General features: G+C 36.3%; 1 protein-coding gene across 4 annotated transcripts in view; it reads left to right on the plus strand.

The window, feature by feature from the left end:
• Positions 1-11,603, plus strand: part of BTD (biotinidase) — a 12,292-nt gene extending 689 nt beyond the window's left edge. For 2 of the 4 annotated variants that reach the window (XM_026089438.1, XM_026089439.1), the window contains exons 2-4: positions 4,262-4,496; positions 6,016-6,165; positions 8,253-11,603. In XM_026089438.1, the coding sequence (XP_025945223.1) occupies positions 4,266-4,496; positions 6,016-6,165; positions 8,253-9,437 (1,566 nt within the window). In that variant the 5' untranslated portion in view covers positions 4,262-4,265 and the 3' untranslated portion in view covers positions 9,438-11,603. Of the gene's footprint in view, positions 1-100; positions 130-1,288; positions 1,629-4,261; positions 4,497-6,015; positions 6,166-8,252 lie in introns of those variants that run through there. The other 2 variants (XM_026089437.1, XM_026089436.1) reach the window with 2 other exon arrangements.
• The last annotated feature ends 1,465 nt before the right edge of the window (positions 11,604-13,068 follow it).

The raw sequence follows: 13,068 nt of genomic DNA on the forward strand, positions 1-13,068 counted from the left end.
CGGAGCGGCTGGCGGAGGCGGTGGGGGGCGAGAGGCGCGGCCGGGCTGACGCCGCGCCGCAAGGTGGGGAAGTGGAGTACCGGCTTTTAGATGAACATACCTGACGCCTGCATTCGTGAGGAGGGAACTGTAAATAGATACTCCAGCCATCTCGCTTCTCCCAATCCTAAGTGAAGGGTCGTGCGCACCGTTTCTCCTCACCCCTCCGAGCTTGCACTGCCGGGAAACGGCAGCTGGCAGTAGTTCCTTCCCCGCTGTCTTGTCGTTTGTGCTACCATCTTTAGTTGTTGAAGCTGAGCCACTAATAATAGCAGCAGTCCTTTCAGCCTTGGTCTGTAAATAAGCCAGATAACATACATATCTTAAGTGTGAAACAAAAGTGTTCAGTCACATTTCTATCAAATTACTGGAAAAGAAGTAAAGATGGCTAAAATTGGGCTGGAGTGCAGTTATGCTTGTACAGCATAGTGCAGGAATGTTGTGAAACATATAAAACTTTTTCTAAAGCTCTTTCTATTAGAATGGCTAGCACTTTACAAACTGATTGCTTCTCTGGATAAAAGCCAGGAAACTAGAGCAAGGTTATAATGCATTACATGCAGAATAAACATTTTTCAGAAATGGAAATGCAAAATACCTGTTTACTTTGAGCTAGGATTGTGTTATTAAACTTCATAAAAACTTCTGTAGTAAAATACTGTAATAAGATATAGTACAGCATAAAAAAGAAGTAGACAGGAGGATCAGTGGAAAAAAATTATATTTCACTATATTTTTAGATTTGTGTAGATAGGCTGCTGTGTTATATATTCATTGCATACATTATATAAAATGACTGGCAGCAACATCACATAATTCATGGATATAGCTCAGTATAAAAGTGACTGTTTTAATTATTTTACCATTCCATAGCAAATTTAATATTCAGTAGCTATTACTGTTTATATTAATATAGCTTAACAGGCATGTACTATTAATCATTAAGCATAAGAGGACATAGAGAAGTGCTGTTCTACTTWTTTTTTTATAGTCTGTTGGATTCTTCTAAGTATAAGTGCTAATAAGCAAGATATATATTGCCTCTCTTTGTCTATGTATACATTTATATATGTTGAGAGTTGTCAAATTTGTCTTGATTTCCAAAGTTGTTGAAAAGTTAATATCTGGATACTTTTCTTGACCACTGTACTGATATTAGATGGTTCTGAAAAGTTCAGTAGGGAAACAGGCTGAGTTAGCATCCAAATTTAAACACCAGTCTTTTTTCCTGTGTRTAATACTGCAACTACAATACTGTGACTGCATGACTATAATCCTGCCATGAAATCCTCATATTTGGGTTTGTAAGATGATCATACTGAAGCTTATCTACCAGGCAAAAGACAACATAAATCATAGGAAAGGGACAGAAAAAGAGATTAAATTATAAAGAATTTCAGTTTATGAAAATTTCTTTTAAAAATGTGGCTCAGGTAGATGGCTCTGTAGACACTAAACAAATTATCTTCTATCCAGGGAAAGGATTCATTACACACTGTAGCACTTTCCATTAGGGGAAAATGGAATGTGGCTGAGACCTGTATGGAGACTCACAGTCTAAGGGATGAGTAAAGCCTGATGGCAAGAAGGTAAAGACTCAGAGGAATTATTTTAGGTGTTAGATTATTTTAGTTGTCACAGTTTCAGCTGCATGAGGTTGTGTAGCCATGTGCATCTGAAAGAKGAAGGTTTTAAGTTAGTATCTTGAATGCTTCTAGCAAGCAGAAAATAAAGAAACCATGGCTTAGAAATGGGGATTTTCTGAGAATGCCTATAAAGTACAACATTTTATAGTAGCTTGTTAAGTATTAGTTTTGTATGTTAGTGTGTTTGACTTAAAAAGCAAAAAGGATATTTTTCTAATGTGTAGCAAATTCATCCTGTGATCTGAAACCCTCCAACTTTTTCCCTCACTAGTAATGAAGAATTCTAGTTACATCCTAGTTGACAGCTTTGTTGAGGAATGGCTGACTAGAATCCATTCCTAACCTAAATAGGCATTAAATAGGATGACAGAAATAGAAAAGATAGTTTTGTCAGTAAAATGCAACACTGTGTGTTTATTTTCAGTGGCTTTCTTAACTGTAAGAGGCTTCCCACCTCTTTTTTCCCTTCCGCTACTGCTTCATACACTTAGACTTTTGCATTGCAGAATTCTGATCGGATTTCATTTGCAAAGCTGGAGAGCTGCACAGGGCAAAATAGGATCTTCTGTTCTCGATATGCATTGCAAGATCACCCAAAGATAGTTTACTATGCATTGCTTCTCAAAAATATTTATATAAATTGAGTATGTTTAACACAACTGTTTACAGAGATGACTGCTTTATTCTGTTTTTAATTGTGTTTTAGGTAACATAGGCAAGCTCAATGAATACATGTTTGAACTTAGCAGCATTTAATAATTAAGTTACACTTAGACCCTTGTAAGTGGGATACATTACTACATACATTACTTTTTGGTTGAGCAAACAAGTCTTCTGCCCTAGTGGCTAATGTAGCCACTAAAATCATGTTTTTTCTGTCCTATCCAGGATTGTGTTGCTATCAAAGTGGTGTTGCTTCTATGAGCTTCAAATGCTATTTGCAAACAAGTGGCTTAAACTAAGATATTACTCACCAAAAGCTTTTTAAATGGATTTCCTCAACTTCATTTTTTTTATTTGTTAGATACTGAAGCTGTTAGCACTTAGACAAAAGTAAGGACAGGAGTATTGAGGACTGCATATTAGCTGCTTTTCATTCTGGAATTTAAGAAATGAGATTTCACATTAACTTGCAATAGACATTCTCTTAGAGGTAGAAAACTACATTCATATATAGAATGAAAAAAAAAACAAAAAACAACTGAGATCAGTTTAGAACTGATCTCTTCCTCCCTCTGCATTCCTAAGGGAAGCTAGAGAAAGCTCTTCGTATCTATATCTTCAGGGTCTATATTTGCTTTGGAAAACTTTAGGGAGTTGTGGGTCACAAAGAAATTGAAAGTCGCTGAGAAAGTTTTGGAACATTTTCTTCTTGGATTAGAGTTACCAAAGAACAAATACAACTCAAAAATCAGTAACTGAACTTGCAGACTGTGGGCCATCAGTACATAGTATCAGTGCATCTCCTGCTTCCTCTTTCAACTTCACTGATCAAGATTTAATTTCTTAATGATCCTAGTAACACATGGTGATCAATCAATTCTTGTTCTGTATAAATATTTTCCCAACTTCAGAAGTCAAAAAGTCTACAGGGGGACCCTGTTTGCAGAGAGTACTCCAGCCTTCCGGACTCACTACTTCTTCATTTATTTCTGTTGCACAGCCTCAAAAGTAGGAGCATAAAGACATTTATCCATTGAGAAAATAAAGTACGTGTATTGTTCCACTGCCTTTCAAGGCTACTATTGGGGTGATGTGGGGAGAAGCAGACAGGAGAAGAATGAAAACCTAAGAAAACCTCAGTGATGAAGGTTTTTGCAATTTGCATGGATTTTTTGCTTTATTACTACTACTGTGGAAGCATTTTTCTTTTTACCTATCTGCACTGCGTAGGAGGAATGTGGATCTGAATTGCAGTCAACATTTTTATGGAAGTTGAAAAAAACCTCCTGGTATGAAACAAACTAGTTGGTATTTATTACATACACAGAGTTGGAATAGAATGAATCCATAATCCATCAGGACAGGCATTTCTGTGGTGGAAAAACAGATAAATGCAGAAGTAGTACCTAGTATAACTCTTCTAGCAACTATCTGTTTCAGTATCAATAAAATAAGATACATTGCTACTTGGTAGTATAGTGTCCAAGTAATTCTAGGAAATACTACTTTATAAATATACCTCCCTGTCACAAATGGGGAGAAACTGCAAATCTGTGAGCTGCTTTTAATTCTTCCCAAAGATGTTTAGATATACGGTGCAATACATCTATAAATGAATGATAAGGTTAATTGTAAAGGGAAAATAGATCAGTGCAACTATATAGATATATATACACACATACACACACACACACAAATGTTTTTTAAACAGGGCAGTTATTTAAAGCACCAACACAGATAGAAGTAAGTTTTAAAAACAATAATGCATGTGTTTGCTCAGGAATTTAAAAAGAGCATAGTTCAAACACTGCTGAGAGTCTCAGTTACCGTCCACATGTAATCTTAAATTTAAATGCCAGGCATGATTTGTTGTTCAGACTTTTCCCTCTCTGCTTTGTCTTTTTTTGCTTCAGGTTTATGGCAYGCATCATGATGGAACTGTGGTGGAAGCTGTCTGTCTGCTTTTTTTGCTATCAAGTTGTCTCAGGAAGAGTTAAGAGGGAGGGGCATTATGTTGCTGCTGTGTATGAACACCAATCCATACTGAGCCCTAACCCAACAGCTCTCGTTGATCGACAGTCTGCATTGGAACTAATGGGCAGAAACTTAGACATCTATGAACAGCAAGTAGCGGCTGCTGCAGGACAGGTATGTTGCAGCTTGGTAGCAGTTGTGTCCTATGTATACATAGAGTAAGTGCTATTTGAGGATAATCTTCCATATTTGTGTTCCCAGGCAACTAAAGYCGTATTTATATACATACGTAGGGTCTGTTTTTTCAGTCATTCTGACCTGGCAGCAGCTTTGAAAAATGTCAGGCCAATTAGCAACTTGCCCAACTTGAGTTATTTGAAGTTTGGAATAACAAGCCTATAGTTATTTAGTATGGGGAAATGGATTTTCTATTTTGGTCTGAATATCTAGTTTTCTTAAATGGAATGCTTTTATTGAAAAGTTGTCATACAGACAGCTGTCTATATTTTTGATTTTATTCCAGTGCTCTCAATGGAAATTCCTGAATGTTTCTAAAACCTAAAGAAGTTAATGGTGGAACATTGGTTTCCAAAGTGTTTAACAGCTTTGTGGATGTAAAGTTTTCCATTCCTTTCTCCATGGAATGGTCCTCTGTTTAAATATGTTTAGAGGAGGCAGATTATTTTTGGTTGTTCACAGGCATAGCTTCCTTTTCCTCTCCCCAGGAGAAACCAAAGGTTGCTAGTCAGAGAAAGTAGGCCATAGTGTCCTTATGCAGAGAAGAACTGACTTGCAAGTTTCACAAATCTGCTGTTTTGGAGTAGAAGAATTACCATTTTTATGTAATTTGAAAATGTGAATATTTTTCTGAGAAATCAGGTGACTGGGCCTCACAGACTAGAAGCATAACAACTATTTTTATGAAACACTGCATCTAAGATGACATAAACTACCCCAAAGACATAGCACAGATGCACTTTTGAAACCTACTGCAATTTGAGTGGCTGATACTATGCCTGATTTAAGAGGAATTCACCACATTTTTAGGAACAGATATCCTTGAACTCTAGATAGAGCCAGCCTAGCTCTGGCAGGGCAACATTGCTACTGGAATGCAACTTGCTTCCACATTCAAGCTGTTTCTGAAAACTACTCCCAGTACTCTATCCAACCATATATAATTTAAGTGAGGAAACCCTTTCTGACCAAAGTGAGTCTGCACAGAACTGACCTAAGTGCTACTGCACCTTTGACACCATTCATCTGTAAATGGGATAATACGGGAGAGCTAAAACTCTTTAACCTGAATGATTACACTTTAACCTGAATGGTGGCATTCCTATGACACCAGAAATATTCTCCATCATCCTGTAAGAATTTGGATGAAGGCTGCTCTTACTTGCATGCCCTTAGAATACTGTCAGATAATTTTTTATACTAAAGGTATGTCAGGTTAAGTAAGCTTTTTCTGATACATGTAGTTATACCTACTGCACTGTCAAAGGAAGAAAAGATATTTTCAAACAACATTCAGGTCAAAACATACTTGGATTGTCCTTAACTTTAAGTAGCACAAAAATTTACCTAAGGAGATTCCCTTTGATTTTCTTCCATTGCTAGCATTTAGGGTGGTTTTTTTGTTTTTTTTTTTTTTAAACTATCCCTATAAAACATGCCTTTGTTTTATATACAGGGGGCACAGATCATTGTTTTTCCTGAAGATGGAATCCATGGCTTCAACTTCACCAGAAGATCTATTTATCCTTACTTAGATCTTGTTCTGCATTTGCATTCTGTGAAGTGGAATCCATGCAGAGAGCCGTATTTGTTCAATGACACAGAGGTAAATGGAGGAGTGTTTTCTGCAGAGAACTGGGATAGTAAATGCTAGATTTGTACTGCAAGTGGGAAATCTAGCTCTAGTTTTTTTTAAGGGAAGTAAGCAAGAAATATAACAATTCATAGTGTCAGATTCTTGTTTTCATGGACTCTCGGTTTACGCTAGTTTTATTCTTAACAGAGGAGGATTTTACAAACATATCTGAAAGAACATTAGCTTATTTAACTTTATGAGCTATCTGGGCTTCTAAACTCCCCCCACCCCAAAGCTTAGGTAATAGTAATATCTATTTAATGAGATACATTGTTAGTAGTTGGGGGGKTTATTTTGAACAACATTGCATCAAAAAGGAAGATATTACTATGTTATTTTATATAAAACATTCTCGTTACTCAGTTTTAATGACTTCTTTTAATGACATCAGAACATTCTGATTCTGTGATTGCATGTAAAATCACTAACACAAGTAACAAGACTAGATCAGGAGCCCTGCTGTAATGCAACAGAAGTCACTGGATTTAGATGGCAATTTACCACAGATTTCAAGTGTGATTACAGAAGGTGTGGTCTGCAAGTTACAAAAATAGTATTTTAACCTGCTCCTCTGAACCTGAAGTGAAAATAACTATCCTTAGTAATACAAGCTATTTATTCCTATTAAGGCTACAGTAGTCAATATAATGAAAGTACACATATGCATGATTGCTTATTAAGAAGGCAGAATTTGCATGCAAATGTGAATCACAGTTGTAACTGATGACCTACTTTGACCTATGGATCTTTATTACCAGTGATCATGCACAAGTAATCAAGAATTTAATTTGACATTCAGATCCTATTTGAAGTTTGCAGTTTGGAGTTCTTTGGGTTTTGCTGTACTTAGCCTGGACAAGCTTGATATCAAGACATAGAATACATGTATGGAAAGATTTTTTAAAAATAAATTTAAGACGCTATTGTAAGGTAATATGCCTTTATCTGCTTTCTTTAAAAGATGATGAAACAGCAATGTTTTAATTCTCCTCTATTATGCTACTTATGTCATTCAGCACTATCCCTAATGCCCAACTTCCCATTTCAGCAGAACTACAGAAAATATAAGATACAACTTTTATATAAAATATAACTTTAAGCTGCAGTGGTCCCCCATCATACCCTAAAAAGCTATTCAAAAACTTCCCTTCAGTATGATTCAAGGTAGCTGATACATCTGGATGGCATAGTGCAGAGTAAAGAAATCCAGAAAGGCTTGGGTCTCAAAAGCCAGTGTATGGTATTCTTCCTGAGCAATAGATTAGCTGTTTAGCAGCATTATTTAGCTTGGGGGATGAACCTTAACAACATGTCTTAAGTTCTAATACGTTATTTATACTTATTTGTTCAGAGTTAGCTCCAGATATCTGCTGCATTGTACTGGGTACCCTTACCCCCAAAGAAAATGAATARTAATTAGTGTACAGATTTCCACAGCTTGGAAGAAACATCCCAGTAGCACCACAGTCTGTAACTTTTAGTACTTCTTTTCTATAACTAAGCAAAATCCATTGGTTTATGGCTCTGCTTCTACAAGTTATGACTATTAATCATTTGCTTTTTTTTTTTTTTTTTTTTTTTTTTTTTTAAAGAGTAAAACATCTAGTTGCAGGAACAAAACAATTGCAGATACAAATGATCATGATTTGGTTTTCTGAATCCAGGCAGATAAGTTATGCTGTCTTGTCAAAGGTTTCAGCTCATCTACAGTGTTTTTCAGCCATTGATGCTCTCACAACAATCAGAAGTTTCTGAAAACTCAAACCCTTAAAGTGTGTGTGTATATATATAAAATTTTTTTTCACTTCTCTGCAAATAAAACCCAATGCTATTTTGAAATTGGTATCTGAAATACACTTTTTGGTTTAGAAAGCTACTGTTTCCAATAGCTTTCACCACAAAATCATCAGTATATTTAAACTTTACAGATAAGTTGAAATGGGTTCAGCTTTCATTTGAAAATAATTTGAAAAGTATTAAATATGTCATAGTTGCTTAAGTAATACTTATCCCTCCATATTCTGAAGTGCTTACATTTTCCCAAATTGTCTATCCAGGTTCTTCAGCGGCTAAGCTGCATGGCATTGAAGAACAAAATATTCCTTGTGGCAAACTTAGGAACTAAGCAACCCTGCGAGCATATTGATCCTCACTGCCCCTCTGATGGAAGATACCAGTTCAATACCAATGTGGTGTTCAACGACTACGGTATGCTGGTAGCTACATATCGCAAAAGCAACCTGTATTTTGAATACGCTTTTGATGCCCCTCCAGAGGCTGACTATATACTCTTTGATACCCCTTTTGCTGGCAAGTTTGGCATGTTCACTTGCTTTGATATACTTTTCTTCGAGCCTGCAGTGAACCTTGTCAGACAATACAATGTGAAACAGGTTGTATATCCAACTGCCTGGATGAACCAGCTCCCACTCCTCTCTGCTGTAGAATTTCAACAAGCTTTTGCAACAGCTTTCAACATCAATATTTTAGCAGCTAACATCCACCACCCTACCTTGGGCATGACAGGGAGTGGCATATACACTCCACTCAAATCATTCATCTACCACAACATGGAAAGTTATGGTGGCAAACTCATAGTAGCAGAAATCCCTGTGATTACCCCAGATTACAAAACCAATTTGGAGAGTAACAAAATATTCAGAGAGAATTTATATCACTCATACACAATGTTTACAAGCGCCTCAATGGATGATCAAGTTTGCTACAAGGAGGGACAAGAGGCCCTCTGCAGAGTATCAGAAAAAGGAAATGAAGAGTCATCTCCCATATTTTATGCAGAAATGATGTATGACAATTTTACTTTTGTTCCTGTACAGGAAAACAAAGGAGAGCTCAAGGTTTGTGCCAACACCCTCTGTTGTTACTTAAATTATCAGAGAGCTGTTTTAACCGATGAATTATATGCTTTGGGAGTTTTTGATGGTCTTCATACAGTGCATGGCACATACTATGTTCAGGCCTGTGCCTTAGTAAAGTGCGGTGGTCTCTGCTTTAGCACTTGTGGACAGGAGGTCACAGATGCCACTGCTTTGATAGATTTCCAGCTATGGGCAAACATGAGTACTCCTTATATCTTTCCTTTACTGCTGACATCTGGTATTACCTTGGACTTTGCTGATCACATGGGCTGGAAAAACAACCACTATTTCATAAGCAAAAATAGAACATCATCTGGCCTACTGACAGCTGCTCTATATGGACGATGGTATGAAAAGGACTAGCACAGATATTTGACTGAATCAGAAAACAACTATCCAGATTTTCAAGGCATATATCTTAACATGAGTTGTTGAACATCTGTACTTCTTAGAGCCTCAGGTATTTGCTTGTAACATGACTGTCCTATTAGGTTTCACATTTGAAATGATAATGAAAGCACTTGGTCTAAAAGGCTATAAAACCACAGTGTGGATCTTGGATACTTGCATCCTACCAGAAGTAACAGAACTGCCCTGCAAACATAAGAGCTCATCATAATGTATCAAGATGTTTTGTATTAGGAAAATAATGTTTCTTACTTTAGCTGAATTTTCTCATTTTAATTTATAATCCTTTTGGTTTTCTGGGGTCCCGACTAGGGATATCCTTAAGTTTCTTCCTCAGCATAATTTGCTGATTCCACTTCCGCTTTTATTATTAAATCTAGCTGTGAATTTCAAAGGGGTGATTGCTCCCCTTGTACTTAGCAGAAATTCAATTAAATGGGATGAGTGAAATCATGCTCTAATCATGCTGCATAAAAAATGCAGCTAGTTGTGGTTTCTTTCATGTTTGCTGATGACTGCTGAAGAATTCTGAAGAATTACATTTTTTACTTTGTTACTTTAATGAGAAAGGCAGAAATTGTTGTAACAGGCTTTGCTAAATCCTGTCATGTCTCAAACTGATGTGAGGAAGAAAACAATGTTGTCTGAGTGGAAAACCATTATAAAATAAAGAAAAATTGGAGACTGAAAGTAACAGAAGTAACATACATGACATGTATGAAGCAATATAGCATGTATATGGTGAGGTTCTAATTTCTCCTTAGAGTCCAATGATTTCTTTTTTTCTTAGTGTCAAAAAACTCAAGTCATAACTGTTTAGTGGCTAATTGTCTGTAATTCCATTTGAAATCTCAGTTTCTTGTCTACTTTAAGAGTAACTGAATTTTATTGTTGTGAAAATCTGTGGAACAATTAGTCTGGAGGAAGAGGAAATCAAATGAATGTGAAAAACTACAAGGCATTAAGAGATAATTTCCATCCTACTGTGCAAGGTGTTGTGCTTTACAAAAGCTCAGCATTGAATATCTACAACTATGCTATATACTATTTAAGTATTTCAACTTTCCCTATTTAAGAGAGAGGTCATTTCAAGACTGTTTTGACTTTGAGACATCTTCCACGTTGTTTATAAATTCATTCAACAAGAGCTGTGAAAAGCACATAATGAATTGTGGGATGGATTGTAAGGTTTTTACATAAATACTTTGTGCCAGATGGCAGGTTCCTGCTGCTAAATGAGTAAAACATACTATTTTTTCCACAGCAATAACTAGATTGAGTGCTGTAAAAACTATATCGCAATGTCAGACTCACTGTAGTGAAGAAGTTAGGAAGAGAAGATTCCAAAAAATATAATTTTGGGTTAAGCTTAACTGAGAAAATAAATTATTCTTATGTGCTGTAATTTTGCATAGTCTTATTGGCTATTATGATTTCATCTATGTAATGGCTGTTGCATGACTGACCTGTTAACATGGGCATTTTGTTTAGTGAGCCTTGTGTTCTAGCTCCTAATTTTTTAAGTTGCATTTTAATTGCTGAAAGAAGATGTGGGGAATAGAGTGCTGATAGGAGATCTGAGATTCTCACCTTTGGTTGTCTAAGTCATTTCTGAAATGTGTATTTAACACATTTGATTTTGAACTGGTCATTTGATAACCACTATGGCAGTTAAAAGTATGTATACTGAAAGGTGCTCAAGGATCTCCTCTTTGAATGAATTCACTTTTGGGTTTCAGAAAGCAAAACAGTCAAGAAGCTGCTAAATTTCGACTTCAAGGCTTCTTAAATATTTACAGACAATAAGTATATAAATATTTACAATCCCATATTCTTTCAAACTCTCCTTCTTGAAGCTACCTCACTGTGATCCAGGACCTGGTCACACTCAGCTTTGATACAACAACACAACAGGTTTGTCTATCCTGCAACATGTATTGGACAGAAATATGGAAAGGGGGGTTTCTGTATCTCATTAGATACAAGTTTGTTAATGTAAAAGTAGGTTTCCCCCCTAGGGTTTATTAAAAATCATGAATTGTTTGGCACCCACAGAGGTGTTCTTGCTAAACACTGCACAAATTCCAGAACATACATGGTAGAACAAAAAAGCATTTGTGGTGTTCATTGTGCTYGTGGTTCTAGTACCATAGTGATCACGTCTAAAATAAAGGAATAATGAACGATCAAAGTATTTCGACTTTCAGTACTAGCCTCCCCACCCCACTTTGTAGCTTGAAAAATGTGCATTCTTACACAAATATATTTTTTGTAATTAGTTCCAAAACAGAYAGTTATAATAAATTAGGCTAAGCAAGTAATGCACATATTTTAAGCTAGTATTACACATTTATTAGGCTTAAGGAAAAAAATGGCACTTATCTAACATATTTGCAAAGTGTATTATGCAGAGCTCTTCAAATTTTAGGTACATCACAGCTACTAGAAAATAAGACATTCTGGCCTAACAGTTTGCAGAGGGCACCTTGCTCTGTTTCCTCCCTGATAACACAGGTGAATATGTTAGGTTGTGCTTTCACACTCTGCTCCCATCACCCAAAAAAGCAGCATTCAACTAAAAGTGGAAAAAACAGACAGTACTATACATCATGAAGAATTACTAATAAGTAACTTTCTACACCCTCATCTTTGAGTGAAAATAAACCTATTCTAAAATTGGGTGACTAGGCAATAACCTAAACCCCTAAAACATCACAGAGTAAGTCAGAGGACAGAAAAGGCTGAGCAAACCTGGTTGTTCTCATTCCTGAAGTGTTTTTCAGCACAAAAAGGGTTTCTTTTATTCTAATATACTGCTTCAGTAATCTAGCCAAGTCACATGGCTCTCTYGGTGAAAATCCAAGAGATTGTTTGGATGAAGGCTGTAACAATAACCATGCACAATTAACCCCTACAAAAAGGGGTTCTTTTAGAAAGATGGAAGATCTTTCTAGAGGTAAACAGGCTTCCATTCAGGTATGAACACTGGTTTGCTCTGCTTTTTCCCCCCCCCCCCCTTCTTTTAARTAGAGCATCCACAGAGAGCATTATTTCATTTGTTTTACAGAAAGAAGGAACCTTCTGTTTCTTGACCTCACATTAAGAAAGTGGTCTTTAACTATGATAACATATTCCTTAAACACATCACATTCCATTTCTGGAATAGGACCACATTCTAATAATAGCCCATATTTTCACTTGCAAGGCACAGTCACTGTCCTACTCATATTGCTAGATAGTATGACTCCCCCCCTCCTTTTTTAAATAGCAATGACCAAATACATGCAAGTTGGAATCTATGGGTTCACTGTATAAATTCTAGTGATGAAAGATCRAAATCATGTAATTCTGAATCCCCAACTGGAATTACCAATTTGTAATAAAAAGCTGACGCATCTTTAGCTCTAAAAACAAGTTCAGAAAACTTATTTTACTTAAAAATAATGCTACTGAATGCAGCAAAAAAGTGTACTTACTCAAGATGCAAGTAGTAATGGAATTGGGGGAAGCCATGATTTCTGACTGCCGTAAGGAAACAAGGGTGTTCAACAGCACTGTTTTCTGCATTTGCCTATATTCCACATCC

The sequence above is a fragment of the Apteryx rowi genome, unplaced genomic scaffold (genome assembly GCF_003343035.1).
Source record: "Apteryx rowi isolate R43461 unplaced genomic scaffold, aptRow1 scaffold_813, whole genome shotgun sequence".
Taxonomy (NCBI): Eukaryota; Metazoa; Chordata; class Aves; order Apterygiformes; family Apterygidae; genus Apteryx; species Apteryx rowi.